Here is a 20,740-nt window from a genome sequence, read left to right as displayed (position 1 = left end):
CATGCAATCACACATACTGATATGTGACATAACTGGAAGTGTACACAATAACAGTACAAGATGATCATCAAACAGGCAAAGCGTCAATACAGGACTAAGATTGAATCCTACTACACCGGCTCTGACTCGTCGGATATGGCAGGGCTGGCAAAGCATACAAAGGGGTACCCAGCTGCGAGCTGCCCAGTGACGCGAGCATACCAGACGAGCATACAAGATGCTCGCTTCGACGCAAGCCACACTGAAGCATGCATGAGAGCACCAGCTGTTCCGGACGACCCTGTGATCACGCTCTCAGTAGCCGATGTGGGCAAGACCTTTAAACAGGTCAATATTGACAAGGCCGCGGGGCCAGACGGATACAAAGGGGTGTACTCAGAGCATGTGCGGACCAACTGGCAAGTGTCTTCACTGACATTTTCAATGTCACCCTGACCGAGTCTGTAATACCTACATGTTTCAAGCAGACAACCATAGTCCCTGTGCCCAAGAATGCGAAGGTAACCTGCCTAAATTACTTCCGCCCCGTAGTACTCACGTCAGTAGCCATGAAGTGCTTTGAAAAGGCTGGTCATTGCTCACATCAACACCATCATGCCAGAAACCCTAGACCCACTCCAATTCGCATACTGCTCCAAAAGATCCACAGATGACGCAATCTCAATCGCACTCCACACTGCCCTTTCCCACCTGGACAAAAGGAACACCTATGTGAGAATGCTGTTCATTGACTACAGCTCAGCATTCAAAATCATAGTGCCCTAAAAAGCTCATCACTCAGCAAAGGACCCTGGGACTAAACACCTCCCTATGCAACTGGATCATGGCCACTCCCAGGATCCAGTTGTGTAGGCAACAACACATCTGCCACGCTGATCCTCAATACCGGGGCCCCTCAGGGGTGCGTACTTAGTCCCCTCCTGTACTCCCTGTTCACCCATTAAGTTTGCTGATGACACAATAGTGGTAGGCCTGATCACCGCCAACGTTGAGACAGCCTATAGGGAGGAGGTCAGAGTGTGCAGTGTGGTGCCAGGACAACAACCTCTCCCTCAATGTGAGCAAGACAAAGGAGATTATCGTGGACTACAGGAAAAAGAGGGCCGAACAGGCCCCCATTAACATCGATGGGGCTGTAGTGGAGCTGGTCAATAGTTTCAAGTTCCTTGGTGTCCACATCACCAACAAACTATCATGGTCCAAAGACACCAAGACAATTGTAAAGAGGGCACAAAAACACCCTTTACTCCTCAGGAGAATGAAAAGACTTAGCATGAGTCCCCATGAGTCCCTCTCCTCAAAACGTTCTACAGCTGCACCATCAAGAGCGTCCTGACCGGTTGCATCACCGCCTGGTATGGCAACTTCTTGGCATCTGAATGCAAGGTGCTACAGAGGGTAATGTGTACGGCTCAATACATCACTGGGGCCAAGGTTCATACCATCCAGGACCTATGTCCTAGGCGGTGTCAGAGGAAGGCCTAAAAATGTGTCAAAGACTCCAGTCACCCAAGTCATAGACTGTTCTCTCTGCTACAGCACGGCAAGCGGTTCCGGAGCACCAAGTCTAGGTCCAAAAGGCTCCTTAAAAGCTTCTACCCCTAAGCCATAAGACTGCTAATAAATTGGCCACCCAGAGTATTTAGATTGACCCCCCCACTTTGTTTTTACAGTGCTGCTACTCGCTGTTTATTATCTATGCATAGTCACTTTACCCCTACCTACATGTACAAATGACCTCGACTAACCTGTACTCCCACATATTGACTCGCTACCGGTACCCCCTGTTTATAGCCTCGTTATTGTTATGTATTTTGTGTGTTACTTTTTACTTTAGTTTATTTAGTAAATCTTGTCTTTAGTTTATTTAGTAAATATTTTCTTAACTATTTCTTGAACTGCATTGTTGGTTAAGGGCTTATAAGTAAGCATTTCACGGTAAGGTACCTGTTCTATTCGGCGCATGTGACAAATAAAATTTGATTTTATTTGAGATGAGGTAATGTCCCAAAGGTAATGGTGAGAGACAGCTGAGCCTCCAGCCCTGCATATTGGTCTAATGGAGCAATCCACAATGACTGCATGAGAAGAAAAAAAGAGTTAAAGAGATCAAATTTGTTCCTGGGAGAAATTACATGTTTTCCTGAAACTGAACCAATAGAGTTTAGTGATCGGGAACACAAGATAGGATATTTTGAGATTGATGTTAAGAGATCAGATCAGAGTGAGTTTATTTAGTTGGGTCAGGTCAGACCAGGGTCACATCCGTTACTGTGGCTTCATTGGTTCGGGTAAGGTCAGACCAGGGTCACAACCCAGTTACTGCACAGTCGCCAGCTCATTCAAGGATCAACAGCAGTAATTAACTGACCTTTATCTTAGGGTGTACCATTGTTTGACATGGACCACCATGTGTCCATATACTCATTACAGTAATGTGGTGAATATACTTTAAGTCTCCAAATAGAATAATAAGTATGACAACTTATTCCAGGAGAGCTATCCCTCACCACTCATCTCCAGAAAATGTCAAAATGTGCAAAGAAGAGGCTATAAAAATAAATAAATAGAGTCGCACACTATATACAAGATCCCAGTAATTTATTGGGTAAACTACCGGCGCTTTGGCATCACTTTGCCTTCTGCAGGGTAATGTAATGAATGTTTGAACCAGAACCACCCATCAGACTGCAGAACCACCCATCAGACTGTACTTTATGAGAGTCACTAGTCTAGAGAATGACAAATTGTCTGGTGTATTTCATCATACAAGAAAAGGATCATAACATGTTATCACCAGGAGAAATCAGCACCTGCAAAGCCTTGCTTTGGGAATTCCCATTGGAGGTTCCCTTTCAAATACTAGTTGCGGTCTAAGGCACTACACCTCAGTGCTAGATGTGTCACTACAGGTTCTGGTTTGATCCCGGGCTTTATCACAACCGGCTGTGATCGGGCAGCGCACAATTGGCCCAGTGTCGTCTGGGTTAGGGGAAGGTTTGGCTGGGGTAGGCTGTCATTGTAAATAAGAATTTGTTCTTAACTAATTTGCCTAGTTATATAAAAGGATTGAAGAAAAAAAATCTCTCATTCTTACTGTCTTACTAATGGCCCTTACGTCTGCAAAGCGAGGGAATGAGCTGCACGTAGTGTTCACCATTCATGCCTACAACAGGACCAGGGTTATCCAAGGTGACCTTGTTACGTAACACTGTCTTCATGCCTAAGGTCAATAAATATTGTATGTCTCACCTTAGAGATTGTGGCTTTCTACCCGCCGTCCTTCACCTCTACGGAAGAAGAGCGTCTCCGTCGTTTATGTTCAGTACGCACGTTGCGCATATACTTGGATATGAGAGTTTTACACAAGAGCGACCAACTCTTCGTTTCTTGGGAACCTACTGTACCTCCCTGCAAGGGAAGGCCCCTCTCGTCAACGGATAGCGGAAAACTATTATATGTACTTATAATGGCAAAGGTTTACAGCCCCCGGAGAGCCTGAGAGCTCATTCCATCATAGGTATGGCTACCTCTTGGGCACCGTTTACAGGCATCTCTTTATATGAGATTTGCGATGCGACATTTCGGGCCGCTCCTCATTCATTTATGAGGTTTCACCGACTGGAATTCACTGCACCTCTGTTGGCGCATACTGTCCTCAGTGTCGGGGCCTCTGAGGGGTAATGCTGTTGGTACTATCATGGCTTCGGAGAGCATGTCGGACACGGGAGTTGGCCATATTCCCATAAGTATTTGAAAGAGAACTTAATGTTACTTTCATAACCCTGGTTCTCTGATAATATGAGTGAGATGTATCATTGCATGCCCCTGCTCACAAGAGCACAAGGAATAGAGGCATGATTAGTTATCTGTCCCTAGCGAAGATCCGGGGTTACGAAAGTAACCTTGAGTTTCCTCCTCCTGAGACCCAGCAATTAATTTTTGTCCACTCTAATGGAGATTAGAGGCCATACATGCCAGCACGTTAAGTCATGTTGTACCATTAAGAGGCCATTCTGGGCTTTTCAATAATATCATGTGTGGGGGTGTGACCTGGATAACTTTGTTGTTTATATATTTAAATATATGGTGTGGAAATACATTTTGTCAGCATCCTGTGGTAGCTAGTAAAATATATTACAAATGTATTTCATAAATATGGTCACATCTGAAACACAAAATATAATGTAATTACCTCTGTGAAAATAATGAATTTGAAAATCAAATTGATACATACAATATGCAGAATCCTCCACCTCCGATGTCAATTTTAAGACTCACAAGTTGACAGTTACCTTAGTTAGGTTCTAAATAAACGGAGTAAAAACTCACAGGCAACTTGTAAAGTTCAAACCAAGTTTATTCACCCACTGGGTCAAACAGCTGCATAAGACAAAGACATATTCACACAAGCACTGGTATTTAAACCTTCCTCCTATGCTGAGTCTCCTCCTTACACATCTGAACAGCCAATACATCTCTGTTGCTAGACAGGAATTTAGTGATGTCTGTTCTTTCTCACTTCATCTGACCTGACCTCTGCCCAAATTCCTCACTTCTCCCCAACTCACGGCTGTCCTGTTGACTTGTACCAGACTGTTGCCCTTCTCCGTTCCATAGGATACTGGATGTCTAACCATAACATGTTCTGACTGAATGTAAACGAGTCAATGAAAACATTCCTTGCAAGAAGATGAATCAGAGTTGAATGTTTATGAACATACTTAAAATGTATAGATTCCTTCACACTCAGTGTCAATTTTCAGACTTACAAATTGACAGTCCCTGTGGATAATGCAGAGACAGAGAGTCAGTGAAATTATTCACACAATATGAAGAATAAATAAATAAGGGGTTAATGTTCATGAATTGATTTTAACTTAATTGGGAACTAGCTAGCTAAATTATACAAAAAACAACTTATATTGGATCGGTCTGTCCATAGGCAGCTGAGGCTCAAGACCAGAAGGATCCACTGCAGGAGGGGAAAATAGGAATATATTTTGCTAAAAATAATCTAGCTGGCTAGCCAGTTCTAACAGACAATCGACCCTTACTAAAGCTAGCTAAGTTAGCTAGCTAGCTAGCTAGCTTGCAACACATTGCTTGGCTAACCAAGACCATTTAACAATTATTTTCTATTTTGTTACATTAAAATAATTCTACTGAACTCTACTTAACTTTCATTTTCAAAAACAAATCTTACCTTGGTCAGCTAGCTGTATTAACAATCTCAATGAAAACTCTTGCTTGCAGTTGATGAAATGATCTTCTTCCTCTGTCACTCACCGGGTTAAAAACATATTTTAAATCAATGTTTTGAATATATAATCAAATACATCCCTGTTTACATCCCTGTTAGTAAGCAATTATCCGTATAATTATCCTTATCCAATATAAACCATCCACATAACAGGTGTGGCTAATAAAGAAGCTGATTAATCAGCATGATTATTACACAGGTGCACCTTCTGCTGGGGACAATAAAAGACCACTAAAATGTGCAGCTTTGTCACACAACACACTGCCACAGATGTCTCAAGTTTTGAGGAAGTGTGTAATTGGAATGCTGACTGCGTGTCCAGCTCTGGTGACTGAATGTCCACCAGAGCTAATGCCAGAGAATTTAATGTTCATTTCTCGACCATAAGCCACCTCCAACGTCGTTTTAGAGAATTTGGCAATACATCAAACCGGCCTCACAACCGCAGACCACATGTAACCACGCCAGCCCAGGACCTCCACATCCAGCCTCTTCACCTGCAGGATTGTCTGAGGAGGGGGAGGGAGGTGCTTAGGATTATTTCTGTCTGTATTTCTGTCTTTTTCCACATTTGTGGGGGAAAACTCATTCTGATTGGCTGGGCCTGGCTTCCCAGTGGGTGAACCTGGCTCCCAACTGGGTGGGCCTATGCCATCCCATGCCCACCCCTGCCCAGTCATGTGAAATACATAGATTAGGGCCTAATGAATTTGTTTCAATTGATTGATTTCTTTCTATGAAGTGTAACTCAGTAAAATCTTTGAAATTGTATATTTTTGTTCTGTATATATTTTTGCTAGACATGTTTGCTCACCACCAACAGAGAACAACTTCCATTACACAATATTATCAATTTAAATGTGTCGCTACTTAAATACATCGCCTTCTCCAATATTCTCTGGCAAAAGCTCTGGTGGACATTCCTGCAGTCAGCATGCCAATTGCACTCTCCCTCAAAACTTGAGACATCTGTGGCATTGTGTTGTGTGACAAAACTGAACATGTTCAATGGGGCTTTTATTGCCCCCAGCACAAGGTGCACAAGTGTAATGATCATGTTGTTTAATCAGCTTCTTGATATGCAAATTGGCAAATGAGAAACGCACACTAACAGGGTTATAAACAAAATTCTGCACAAAATTTGAGAGAAACAAGGTTTTTGTGCGTATGGTCAATTTATGGGATTTTTAAATCAGCTAATGGAACCAAACTTTACATGTTGCATTTATACTTATATTCCATATATATATATATATATATATACATATAGTACCAGTACCATACATACAGTACCAGTACCAGTGGAAACACCTACTCATTCAAGGGTTTTTCTTTATTTTTACTGTTTTCTACATTGTAGAATAATAGTGAAGACATCAACACTATGACATAACACATATGGAGTCATCTACTATCCAAAAAGACTTAAACAAATCAAAATATATTTTATATTTGAGATTCTTCAAATTAGCCACCCTTTGCCTTTGACAGCTTTGCACACTCTTGACATTCTCTCAACCAGCTTTCCATGGAATGCTTTTCCAACAGTCTTGAAGGAGTTCCCACAAATGCTAAGCACTTGTAGGCTGCTTTTCCTTCACTCTGCAGTCCAACTCATTCCAAACCATCTCAATTGGATTGAGGTTGGGTGATTGTGGAGGCCAGGTCATCTGATGCAGCACTCCATCCCTCTCCTTCTTGGTCAAATACGCCTTCCACAGCCTGGAGGTGTGTTGTGTCATTGTCCTGTTGAAAAACAAATGATAGTCCCACTAAGCACAAACCAGATTTCGCCATCACATCTGGTTTGCGCCAATAAAAAAAAGAGATTAAGATGGGCAAAATAACACAGAGGAACTCTGCCTAGAAGGCCAGCATCCCAGAGTCGCCTCTTCACTGTTGATGTTGAGACTGATGTTTTGCGGGTACTATTTAATGTTGAGGACTTGTGAGGCGTATGTTTCTCAAACAAAACACTCTAATGTACATGTCCTCTTGCTCAGTTGTGCACCGGGGCCTCCCACTCCTATTTCTATTCTGGTTAGAGCCAGTTTGCACTGTTCTGTGAAGGGAGTAGTACACAGCGGTGTACAAGATCTTCAGTTTCTTGGCAATTTCTCGCATGGAATAGCCTTCATTTATAAGAACAATAATAGACTGACAAGTTTTAGAGGAAAGTCCTTTGTTTCTGGCCATTTTGAGCCTGTAATCGAACCCACAAATTCTGATGCTCCAGATACTCAACGAGCCTAAAGAAGGCCAGTTTTATTGCTTCTTTAATCAGAACAACAGTTTTCAGCTGTGCTAACTTAATGGCAAAAGGGTTTTCTAATGATCAATTAGCATTTTTAAATTATAAACTTGGATTAGCTAACACATCGTGCCATTGGAACACAGGAGTGTGTTCGAGTGCAGCCCGATCGTAGTGGGTGAAGTATGGTTTCAACATGTTGACATGACACAGCTGGGTTTTTATCCTACTCTCCGGTGTGGCGATGACGTAATCATCAGGAGGCAGTTAGTCAGGCTTTGTAGATGAACACATACAAATTGTTCAACAGACTCAAGTTGTAAATGTGATCCACAGGTTCAGTAATAATAGCAGCTGCTACCTTTAAGAGGTAGGGATTCAGGTTATCTGGACCTGCAGACTTTTTAGTGTATATTTAGTGCTTTAAAGACCTCTGCATAAGAAACAGGCTCAAAGTTAAAATGGTTCACGAGGGCCTATTTCATAAACTCAGCAACAACAAAAATAATGTCCCCTTTTCAGGACACTGTCTTTCAAATATAATTTGTAAAAATCCAAATAACTTCACAGATCTTCTTAAAGGGTTAAAACACTGTTTCCCATGCTTGTTCAATGAACCATAAACAATTAATGCACCTGCACCTGTGGAACGGTCATTAAGACACTAACAGCTTAGAGACGGTAAGCAATTACGGACACAGTTATGAAAATTTAGGACACTAAAGAGGCCTTTGTACTGACTCCGAAAAACACCAAAAGAAAGATGCCCAGGGTCTCTGCTCATCTGCGTGAACGTGCTTTAGGCATGCTGCAAGGAGGCATGAGGACTGCAGATGTGGCCAGGGCAATAATTTGCAATATCAATACTGTGAGACGCCTAAAACAGCGCTACAAGGAGACAGGACGGACAGCTGATCATCCTCGTAGTGGCAGACCACATGTAACAACACCTGCACAGGATCAGTACATCTGAACATCACACCTGCGGGACATGTACAGGATGGCAACAACTGCCCGAGTTACACCAGGAACGCACAATCCCTCCATCAGTGCTCAGACTGTCCACAATAGGATGAGAGGCTGGACTGAGGGCTTGTTGGCCTGTTGAATGGCAGATCCTCACCAGACATCACCGGCAACAATGTCGCCGATGGGCACAAACCCACCGTCGCTGGACCAGACAGGACTGGCAAAAAGTGCTCTTCACTGACGAGTCGCGGTTTTGTCTCACCAGGGGTGATGGTCGGATTCACGTTTATCGTCGAAGGACTGAGTATTACACCGAGGCCTGTACTCTGGAGCGGGATTGATTTGGATGTGGAGGGTCCATCATGGTCTGGTGTGGTGGCCATGGCCAGCGAAGAGCCCGGATCTCAATCCCATTGAGCACGTCTGGGACCTGTTGGATCGGAGGGTGAGGGCTAGGGCCATTCCCCCCAGAAATGTCTGGGTACTTGCAGTTGCCTTGGTGCAAGAGTGGGGTAACATCTCACAGCAAGAACTGGCAAATCTGATGCAGTCCATGAGGAGGAGATGCACTGCAGTACTTAATGCAGCTGGTGGCCACACCAGATACTGACTGTTACTTTTGATTCTGACCCCCCCACCCCTTTGTTCAGGGACACATTATTCAATTTCTGTTAGTCACATGTCTGTGGAACTTGTTCAGTTGATGTCTCAGTTGTTGAATCTTGTTATGTTCATTCAAATATTTACACATGTTAAGTTTGCTAAAAATATACGTAGTTGACAGTGAGAGGATGTTTCTTTTTCAGATGAGTTTAGTTTACTGTAACAGAGCTGACATTAGAGGCCTGGGCACCACCATTATCAAACACTGAACCAGAAGATATGAAGTGTTTGTTAAAAACCGCTACAATATCGGTTTCATCCTTTACATTTAAGAGGTTTTATAGACATTCCTAGGAAGACTCATAGCTGTAATCGATGCCAACGGTGTTTCTAACATGTATTGACTCAGAGAGATGAGTACGCATGCAACGACTATATTTTAGTTGTTACATTTTTATAAATATTTTTAGTTGAAATTTTCTTCCACATTGGCATTACAGAGTATTTTGTGTAGACTTCACAAACAATGACAATTAAACCTCTTAAATGTGAAGTCCCCATATTAAAAAAAAAAAAAAATTCAGTCTGGTATGAGAATGGTAGCCCCTATCTGCAAAAACAGGGTGTCTGTGGAAAGCTGACTATCTTGGCTATTGATTGGTGCCTTCAAACCTTTGGAAATGACTTACTACCATATATGGGCATACGAATATATAAGGGCAGGCCGATAACCTCATATCAAGATGACTGCTACCAACATTCCTTAGCGTTGTGAAGCATAAACTAAATAAACACGGAATATGTTGATACACACTGAATGCCGGAACTCCACAGATCATGAGGATGTCTTATATGTCTGCCTGTTACCAACTGTTATTGATCACCAGCCCCGAGAGTCAAAATTTTTATTTTACACAACATTTTCATCAAACAGCAAACATCTTACAACGTAAGCTTTGATTTGGTCTGTGTTTGAGCTATAGGTATCAAATGAAACCTTAGGTTGTTAGGAACAAATCTAGCCTATTGACTATTGACTAAAATATGTTGCCAGCTTACGCGCTGTAGGCATCCCTATCCCCTGTATGTCCCCTGACACCACCACAATGTTTGAGAGAGGTTGGGGATGTAGAAATGTTGTTTTTATAGTGAACAATAACTTTTAGGCACATCCAGTGTGTAAAAACAATGCAATTACCACATTTGGAAACTTTGGAGAAGTTAAAAGTACACTTGAATGTACTCTGGATACCCCATAATACCACCACAATGTTTGAGTGAGGATGATATGGTAGAAATGTTGTTTTAATACTGAACAAATAGCATTTAGGGATTGCAAATATGTAATAGCACTGGAATTATCTAATTTACAGACATATACCACTTTGGAGAGGTATAGGGACACTTGGAAACGAGCACTTGCGAAAAGATAAACTTTGTGATCTCCATCTTGCTAGCTACTATTTTGTATTTTATTCAAGCTGTTAAAGTAGTAACGTAGGCAGTGACGTAGTTCCTCTATGCCAAAAGAGTCCATCATTGAAACCAGAGTCACTGATTTTGCAAAGTGCCGGATTTACGAGACTACAGCGATGACCTTTTAACTCCTTTCTCCTTTCTGTTGACGCCAAAATGGTGGATATTTCTTTGGCTAATTTGGGTTCTGAGCGCCATTCTCAGATTATTGTTTTTCCGTAAAGTTTTGTTTGAAATCTAACACAGCAGTTGCATAGAGGATACGTTTATCTTTAATTCTGTGAATAACACGTGCATCTTTTATCAATGTTTATTGTGAGTAATTCTGCAAAATCACCGGATGTTTTGGAATCAAAACACTACTGCATGTAACGCGCCAATGTAAACTGAGAATTTTTATATATACAGTGGGGCAAAAAAGTATTTAGTCAGCCACCAATTTTGCAAGTACTCCCACTTAAAAAGATGAGAGAGGTCTGTAAATGTTCATCATAGGTTCACTTAACTATGACAGACAAAATGAGAAAAAGAATCCAGAAATTCACATTGTAGTTTTTTTTAGAGAATTTATTAGCAAATTATGGTGGAAAATAAGTATTTGGTCACCTACAAACAAGCAAGATTTCTGGCTCTCACAGACTTCCTATTTAAGAAGCTCCTCTGTCCTCCACTCGTTACCTGTATTAATGTCACCTGTTTGAACTTGATATCAGTATAAAAGAGACCTGTCCACAACCTCAAACAGTCACACTATGGCCAAGACCAAAGAGCTGTCAAAGGACACCAGAAACACAATTGTAGACCTGCGCCAGGCTGGGAAGACTGAATCTGCAATAGGTAAGCAGCTAGGTTTGAAGAAATCAACTGTGGGAGCAATTATTAGGAAATGGAAGACATTTCTCCCTCGATCTGGGGCTCCACGCAAGATCTCACCCCGTGGGGTCAAAATGATCACAAGAGCAGTGAGCAAAAATCCCAGAACCACACGGGGGGACCTAGTGAATGACCTGCAGAGAGCTGGGACCAAAGTAACAAAGCCTACCATCAGTAACACACTACGCCGACAGGGACTCAAATCCTGCAGTGCCAGACGTGTCCCCCTGCTTAAGCCAGTACATGTCCAGGCCCGTCTGAAGTTTGCTAGAGAGCATTTGTATGATCCAGAAGAAGATTGTGAGAATGTCATATGATCAGATGAAACCAAAATATAACATTTTGGTAAAAACTCAACTCGTCGTGTTTGGAGGACAAAGAATGCTGAGTTGCACCATACCTACTGGGAAGCATGGGGGTGGAAACATCATGCTTTGGGGCTGTTTTTCTGCAAAGGGACCAGGACGACTGATCCGTGTAAAGGAAAGAATGAATGGGGCCATGTATCGTGAAATTTTGAGTGAAAATCTCCTTCCATCAGCAAGGGCATTTTTTTAACCTTTATTTAACTTGGCAAGTCAGTTAAGAACAAATTCTTATTTTCAATGACGGCCTAGGAACAGTGGGTTAACTGCCTGTTCAGGGGCAGAACGACAGATTTGTACCTTGTCAACTCGGGGGTTTGAACCTCCAATCTTCCAGTTACTAGTCCAACGCTCCAAACACTAGGCTACCCTGCCGCTTTAATTTGCATTGAAGATGAAACGTGGCTGGGTCTTTCAGCATGACAATGATCCCAAACACACCGCCCGGGCAACGAAGGAGTGGCTTCGTAAGAAGCATTTCAAGGTCCTGGAGTGGCCTAGCCAATCTCCAGATATCAACCCCATAGAAAATCTTTGGAGGGAGTTGAAAGTCTGTGTTGCCCAGCAACAGTCCCAAAACATCACTGCTCTAGAGGAGATCTGCATGGCGGAATGGGCCAAAATACCAGCAACAGTGTGTGAAAACCTTGTGAAGACTTACAGAAAACGTTTGACCTCTGTCATTGCCAACAAAGGGTATATAACAAAGTATTGAGATAAACTTTTGTTATTGACCAAATACTTATTTTCCACCACAATTTGCAAATAAATTCATTAAAAATCCTACAATGTGATTTTCTGGATTGTTTTTCTCATTTTGTCTGTCATAGTTGAAGTGTACCTATGATGAAAATTACAGGCCTCTCTCATCTTTTTAAGTGGGACAACTTGGCTGACTAAATACTTTTTTGCCCCACTGCATATATGCACATTAACGAACAAAACACACAATACATGTATAACATGATGTCCTATGAGTATTTTTATTTATTTTTATTTTACCTTTATTTAACCAGGCAAGTCAGTTAAGAACACATTCTTACTTTCAATGACGGCCTGGGAACAGTGGGTTAACTGCCTGTTCGGGGGCAGAACGACAGATTTGTGTCATCTGATGGAGATAATCAAAGGTTACTGATTAATTTGATCTATATTTCTGCTTTTGTGACTCTATCTTTGGCTGTGAAAAATGTTTGTGTGTGCTTTTGAATTTGGTGGTGATCTAACATTTTCGCTGTAAAACATTTTTAAAAATCGGACACTTTGGGTAGATTAACAAGATGTGTATCTTTCATTTGCTGTATTGGACTTGTTAATGTGTGAAAGATAAATATTTCAAAAAAATATTTTTTTGAATTTCCCGCATCTTTTCAGCTGAATGGGAGGGGGTGTTCCTTTTGGGGGACTCCTAGCCATAACAAATTTGAACCTCTCTGGGATATGTGGGACAGTACCTCGCCAACAGCCAGTGAAATTGCAGGGTGCCAAATTCAAAACAACAGAAATCACATAATTAAAATTCCTCAAACATACAAGTATTTTACACCATTTTAAAGATACACTTGTTGTAAATCCAGCCACAGTGTCCGATTGCAAAAAGGATTTACGACGAAAGCACACCAAACGATTATGTTAGGTCAGTACCTAGTCACAGAAAAACACAGCCATTTTTCCAGCCAAAGAGAGGAGTCACAAAAAGCAGAAATAGAGATATAAAATTCATCACTAACTGTAACGGCTCTCTTCTATCTCCTCCTCTGACGAAGAGGTAGAACAAGGATCGGACCAAAATGCAGCGTGATGATGATTCATAATATTTTAATAAAGGAAAACCTATACATACAGAAACTACATAAATAACGAAATGAAATAACGAAAACTGAAACAGCCCTATCTGGTGCAAACACAAAGACAGGAACAATCACCCACGAAACACTCACAGAATATGGCTGCCTAAATATGGTTCCCAATCAGAGACAACGATAATCACCTGACTCTGATTGAGAACCGCCTTAGGCAGCCATAGACTACGTAGACACCCCACAAAACTCCTAAGACAAAAACACACCACAATAACCCATGTCACACCCTGGCCTGACCAAATAAATAAAGAAAGCACAAAATACTAAGACCAAGCCGTAACAGAACCCCCCTAAGGTGCGGACTCCCGGACGCACCTCAAAACCATAGGGAGGGTCCGGGTGGGCGTCTGTCCATGGTGGCGGCTCCGGCTCGGGACGTGGACCCCACTCCATTAATGTCATAGTTCCTCCCCCTCGCGTCCTGGGATAATCCACCCTCGCCGCCGACCATGGCCTAATAGTCCTCACCCAGAACCCCACTGGACTGAGGAGCAGATCGGGACTGAAGGGCATCTCGGGACTGAGGCAGCTCGGGACTGAGGGAAAGCTCGGGAGTGAGAGAAAGCTCGGGAGTGAGAGGAGGCTCAGGAGTGAGAGGAAGCTCAGGAGTGAGAGGAAGCTCAGGAGTGAGAGGAAGCTCAGGAGTGAGAGGAAGCTCAGGAGTGAGAGGAGGCTCAGGCAGCTAGATAGATCTACCAGATCCTGGCTGGCTGGTGGTTTCAGCAGATCCTGGCTGACTGGCAGATCCTGGCTGACTGGCAGATCCTGGCTGACTGGCGGATCTGGCGGATCCTGGCTGACTGGCGGATCCTGGCCAACTGGCAGATCCTGGCCGACTGGCAGATCCTGGCCGACTGGCAGATCCCAGGCGACTGGCAGTTCTGGCAGATCCCGGCTGACTGCCGGATCTGGAAGAGTCTGGTTGACTGGCAGATCTGGAAGAGTCTGGTTGACTGGCGGATCTGGAAGAGTCTGGTTGACTGGTGGATCCTGGCAGACTGAAAGATCTGGCTGCTCCATGCTGACTGTCGGCTCTGGCTGCTCCACGCTGACTGGCGGCTCTGGCTGCTCCATGTAGGCTGACAGCTCTGGCGGCTTACAGACTAGCAGCTCTGGCGGCTCCGTGCAGACTGGCAGCTCCTTGCAGACTGACAGCTCCTTGCAGACTGACAGCTCCTTGCGGACTGACAGCTCCTTGCAGACTGACAGCTCCTTGCAGACTGGCAGCTCCTTGCAGACTGGCAGCTCCTTGCAGACTGGCAGCTCCTTGCAGACTGACAGCTCTGGCTGCTTCATGCAGGATGACAGCTCTGGCTGCTTCATGCAGACTGACATCTCTGGCTGCTTCATGCAGACTGACAGCTCTGGCTGCTCCATGCAGACTGACATCTCTGGCTGCTCCATGCAGACTGACATCTCTGGCTGCTCCATGCAGACTGACATCTCTGGCTGCTCCATGCAGACTGACATCTCTGGCTGCTCCATGCAGACTGACAGCTCTGGCTGCTCCATGCAGGCTGGCAGCTCTGGCTGCTCCATGCAGGCTGGCAGCTCTGGCTGCTCCATGCAGGCTGGCAGCTCTGGCTGCGCTGAACAGACGGGAGACTCCGGCAGCGCAGGAGAGGAGAAAGGCTCCGACAGCGCTGGAGAGGCGGGAGACTCCGACAGCGCAGGAGAGGCGAGGCGCACTGTAGGCCTGATGCGTGGTGCTGGCACTGGTGGGTGATTCTGTAACGGTTCTCTTGTGGTGAAGGAGAGTCGGACCAAAATGCAGCATGTAGATTGCGATCCATAATTTAATAAACAAACGTAACACGAATCTAAATACAAACACTACAAAAAACAATAAACGTAACGAAAACCGAAACAGCCTATACTTGTGTACACTAACACATAGACAGGAACAAGGACACTAAAGACAATCACCCACGACAAACTCAAAGAATATGGCTGCCTAAATATGGTTCCCAATCAGACACAACGATAAACACCTGCCTCTGATTGAGAACCACTCCAGACAGCCATAGACTTTGCTAGATCACCCCACTAGCTACAATCCCAATATATACACACCACATACAAAAACCCATGCCACACCCTGGCCTGACCCAATACATGAAGATAAACACAAAATACTTTGACCAGGGCGTGACACTAACCTTTGATGATCTTAATCAGATGACACTCATAGGACTTTATGTTACACATTACATGTATGTTTTGTTCGATAAAGTTCATATTTATATACAAAAATCTCAGTTTACATTGGTGCGTTACGTTCAGTAATGTTTTGCTTCCAAAACATCCGGTGATTTTGAGGAGAGCCACATCAATTTACAGAAATACTCATCATGAATGTTGATGAAAACACAAGTGTTATGCATGGAACTTTAGATAAACTTCTCCTTAATGCAACCGCTGTGTCAGATTTCAAAAAGGCTTCACCAAAAAGCACACCATGCTATAATCTGAGTACAACGCTCAGACAACAAAACAAGCCATACAGATATCTGCCATGTTGTGGAGTCAACAGAAGTCAGAAATAGCATTATAAATATTCACTTACCTTTGATGATCTTCATCAGAATGCACTCCCAGGAATCCCAGTTCCACAAGAAATGTTTGATTTGTTCGATAAATTCCATAATTTATGTCCAAATACCTCCTTTTTGTTTGCGCGTTTAGTACACAATCCAAACTCACGAGGCGTGGGCAAGTCCAGGCGAAAGTTCAGACGAAAAGTCATATTACAGTTCGTAGAAACATGTCAAACGAAGTATAGAATCAATCTTTAGGATGTTTTTATCATAAATCTTCAATAATGTTTCAACTGGAGAATTCCTTTGCCTGTAGAAATGCAATGGAACGCAGATCCTTCTCACGTGAGTGCGCGTGATCAGCTCATGGCAGACCCCTGACTCAATCAGCTCTCATTCCCCCCTTTTTCACAGTAAAAGCCTAAAACAAGGTTCTAAAGACTGTTGACATCTAGTGGAAGCCTTAGGAAGTGCAATATGAACCCATAGACAATGTATATTCGATAGGCAATGACTTGCAAAACTACAAAACTCAGATTTCCCACTTGGATTTTTTTCTCAGGTTTTTGCCTGCCATATGAGTTCTGTTATACTCACAAACATCGTTCAAACAGTTTTAGAATCTTCAGAGTGTTTTCTATCCAAATCTACTAATAATATAATATACTCAATACTGGCCCCCCAGTCCCAAAGAAGTTAAGGAAAACAGCCCTAATGTTGGAAACAAACGTCATTATGTTGCTGTTTAGAGTCACATTCATTTATTTTCCAAGCTATAGACATCGTTACAGTAGTTGGTTAGCTCGCTAGCAGATTTGAGCCATATTAGCATAGACGTGACATCAGTCAAAACAAGACATGGTATCAAGAACAAGATAAAACTAGCTGAAACGAGTCACCTACCATTCCCCACAAGGCAACTTCTTGTCATTGTTGATTGCTATCTGGCCATCCAGAATCACAACACACAGACTTCTGCCCCATTGAAGCGCGCGCATCGTTTTCATGATGTTGTCAGCTAACCAGTCTATCGCACACACTATTTTACATTGTGTTTTTAAAGGACCAAAGAGTTTGGTCTGCTTTGTGTTTTCATTTTTGCCATGGAAAATCGAGTATCACAATATCCCGATACTGGCATTGTCACAAACCTGTCCAGTACACTGTAAATTATATGGTGTTTTTTTATTTATTATAATCAGTACAAAACTTTTTACTGCAGCATACTGTACATTATGGGGCATTGTGAGAAAGGGTTATAGGCAGGGAAATAATTGTTTATTTTGAATGATACTGTAATTCCATCCAACAGAATATTTTTTATTTTACCAGGCAAGTCAGCTAAGAACAAATTGTGATTTTCAATGTTGGCCTAGGAACAGTGGGTTAACTGCCTTGTTCAGGGGCAGAATGACAGATTTTTACCTTGTCAGCTTGGGGATTTGATCTGGCAACCTTTCAGTTACTAGTCCAATGCTCTAACCACTAGGCTACCTACCAGCCCAGAATACAGTACTGTACTGTATTTTTGGAGCGAAAAAAATATTTTGACTACAAGTGAGGGCATGGTATTGTTGTTTCTGTCTCATTAACATACTTTGAGGAGTGCCTTGTAAGAGGCTATATTTGTTGCACCCGTGAGTGAGAATGCTGTACCAATTTAACTCCTATGTGGTTATAATGCCCCACCATTTAAACATGTTTAGGGGAAAGATTGGAAGAGCAGCAAGTCCTGAACCTTAAATGGTTGAGCATTTTTCTATGTCCTTTTGGTCTGTTATGTTGTGTAGTCGCTGCCAGTTTGGAAGCCTTTAAGGCCTTTAGAAGTGCAAGTGATATAAAACACAAAATATTCATTAATATGCTCTAATGTTTCTAAACACTTTACTTACCAGCCAACCTGCTTGCACCAATCCCTTGTAGTTACAGTAAAATACTGTGAATTACAATCCCCTCCCCTCAACAAATGTAAATAATTCATCCATTCATTCATTCAATAATGAATTCATTCCGATTACGGTGGAATTTACTTTTTTTACAGTATAATACAGTATGTGTTATGGCTTTTTACTGTGTCATTACACAGTACTTACTTTAATACGCTATTTATATTGGGCTCCCGAGTGGGCTCCCATCTGGTGCAGCGGTCTAAGGCACTGCATCTCAGTCAAAGAGGCATCACTACAGTCCCTGGTTCGAATCCAGGCGATATCACATCTGGCCGTGATTGGGAGTCCCATAGGGCAGTGCACAATTGGCCCAGCTTCATCTGGGTTTGGCTGGGGTAGGCTGTCATTGTAAATAAGAATTTGTTCTTAACTGACTTGCCTGGTTAAAAAATATATTAAAGTTGGTGTGCTGTAATATGAAATACAGAACTTTACTTGCTACTGTAAAAGTCACGATAACCGCTTTACAGTGTACGTACATTAGTCTTGTTAATGGTGTGACTGTAATGTCTCTTGGAGCTGGACACAGAAACAACAACAAAGCAGCCACCTCACTACTCATTTCGTAAAACAGCTAAGGGATGGGGCTGGAGAAATGTAACCCCTCTCAAATTCAAAAACACAACTATGGATGAAAGGACTGACCAAACATTAGATCAAATGTATAGTTTTAACCATGTTTTGAGGATATACAGTGTTTGTTTACATTTACAGTGTTTACAAAGATAGGAGTAAAACAAGCTTATATTTTGGATTCTGATGGGGTTAGACAGCTAAAGTAATTTATAAGTTATACTCTTCAAGAATCAATGGGAATGCCTATATATCATTAATTTAATAGTATGGAGCAATTACAGATTTTCCCTTTGAGGAAACTATGACAGTGCAACTGGTCACTGACTCGTTTTGCTGTATTGAGATATGCCTTTCCTGGATCTACTGTCTTTCCAACACCAGCAGCATCAGATGAGCGTTCGAATTGTGCATGTGTGTGGTTGGCTCGGTTCTAATAATGACTTATGTACCATTCCAAAGCCTGAGGACAGGCAACTCGTTTCATGAGATACTATATATATATATGTTGTGAGTTTATTATCTACAGTGGTCTTACCTTCTGTTGTCGTCTTGCCATGTCGGTGGGTTGCTTGGCATTAAAAGGATAGGCAATGCAGCGCATCACAAAGACATAGAGCTGGAGCCTCTTCTTTCGCTCTTCCTCTTCCCTCTGCATCTTTTCCAGATCATCTTTCTCCTTCTCGCTGGCCGCCGAGGGGCTGGGGTTGGACGCACAAGCGCTGCTTCCCCGGCTCGAGGGCTGGAGCCCACCAGAACTGTCGGTGGTCCGGCTGGGTGACACCCGTGCTCCCCCGGTCTTTGGTGCCATCACCTCTTTGCCTTCTTCTTCCACTATCTCATCCGCTTCCTCTTCACTGGAAGATGGGTCCAACATATTGTTGGTCTTGGGTGGAGACTATCGAGACAGGGGAGAAAGCGTAGACCAATGTGCCACAGGAGGTTTTTTCGAAGAACGACTGCGTTTAGAGACAGGCTATCTGTGTTGCGTTGGCAACGCCAGTGGGGAAAAAAGTAGAAAAAAATCCAGATAAACTATATTTAAAACAGGAAATGTCAGTTGAGGAGAGGAATTACGAAAGCGCGCGACTGATGTTGAACGAGAGTAGCTCAAACTGTTCGCACAAAAAGTGACTGAATTCGAACGAAAGAAAATTGTAGTTGCTTAGGCTACGCGTTTTCAGCGTTTTAACTCTCCAGTCACCGTCGGGGATTTGCTAGGATGCTATCTATGAGAACGGGAAGGTGTCGGATGAAAGATAGAAAGAACGGACAACCATCGACTTTCACTTATTTTCCTGATGCGATTTGTCAATAGAAAACTATCGATGGCCGCTTCCTGCTAAGCAACGCGCGGATTGGGAAGATACCACTGGAAGGTACCGGGAATTTACCGTCGTTCTGAATCAGAAAGCAAATTATAGCGGGGGGTGGGGGTGCAGTTGACGCTGTTGCTGCGGCAACCGATTCACTCCATCCACCTGATGATCTGAGACTCGGAGATGCATCTCCAACGGAGATTTCACCAAATAAGCCTATTTCAACATCATTATTTCTTTATTCAGATTTAAATCCGCCAATATCATTTATCCACGTTATCCATTTATCCCTAACACGTGCAATAGTCAGGCTAGAAGTGCATGATTTCATTGACTATTAATTCAATGTTTTTTGTTTATGATAGTGCCAATGTTGTATGGAAGCCTAAGCCTTATATAGCCTAGACTTGTCCCTTCTTATTAATAATTAATTATGTAGCCAAGGTAATAGGTTATGCATTTAAAAAAAAAAAAAATATGCATCAGAATTAATGCATCAATCATCAATATTGACAGCATAATATCTGTCCTGGAGCCTCTTTCCATGGCTGGTCCTGGGATAATTCCAATCTAACACAGGATAGCTATAATTTATGTTTAGAGAGGGTGTGGGTCTATATAGCCTACTTAATAAAACATTTAAAAAATAACGTGCAGCCTTATGGCCTCGTCCCATCCCTCCAAAGACAGTGCTAACAAT

At 42.7% G+C, this 20,740-nt stretch overlaps 1 protein-coding gene across 6 annotated transcripts in view; it reads right to left on the bottom strand.

Moving 5' to 3' along the window:
- The window catches only part of LOC118400171 (calcium-dependent secretion activator 1), a 194,112-nt gene extending 173,868 nt beyond the window's left edge, over positions 1–20,244 (bottom strand). Inside the window, exon 1 of one of the 6 annotated variants that reach the window (XM_052473369.1) lies at positions 19,260–20,244. In XM_052473369.1, the coding sequence (XP_052329329.1) occupies positions 19,260–19,598 (339 nt within the window). In that variant the 5' untranslated portion in view covers positions 19,599–20,244. The remainder of the gene's footprint in view (positions 1–19,259) is intronic. The other 5 variants (XM_052473367.1, XM_052473368.1, XM_052473370.1 and 2 more) reach the window with 5 other exon arrangements.
- Between the last annotated feature and the right edge of the window lie 496 nt (positions 20,245–20,740).

The sequence above is a fragment of the Oncorhynchus keta genome, chromosome 21 (genome assembly GCF_023373465.1).
Source record: "Oncorhynchus keta strain PuntledgeMale-10-30-2019 chromosome 21, Oket_V2, whole genome shotgun sequence".
NCBI classification, from domain to species: domain Eukaryota; kingdom Metazoa; phylum Chordata; class Actinopteri; order Salmoniformes; family Salmonidae; genus Oncorhynchus; species Oncorhynchus keta.
Note: the sequence above shows the minus strand (reverse complement) of the source record. Positions and strands in the feature narration are given on the sequence as shown.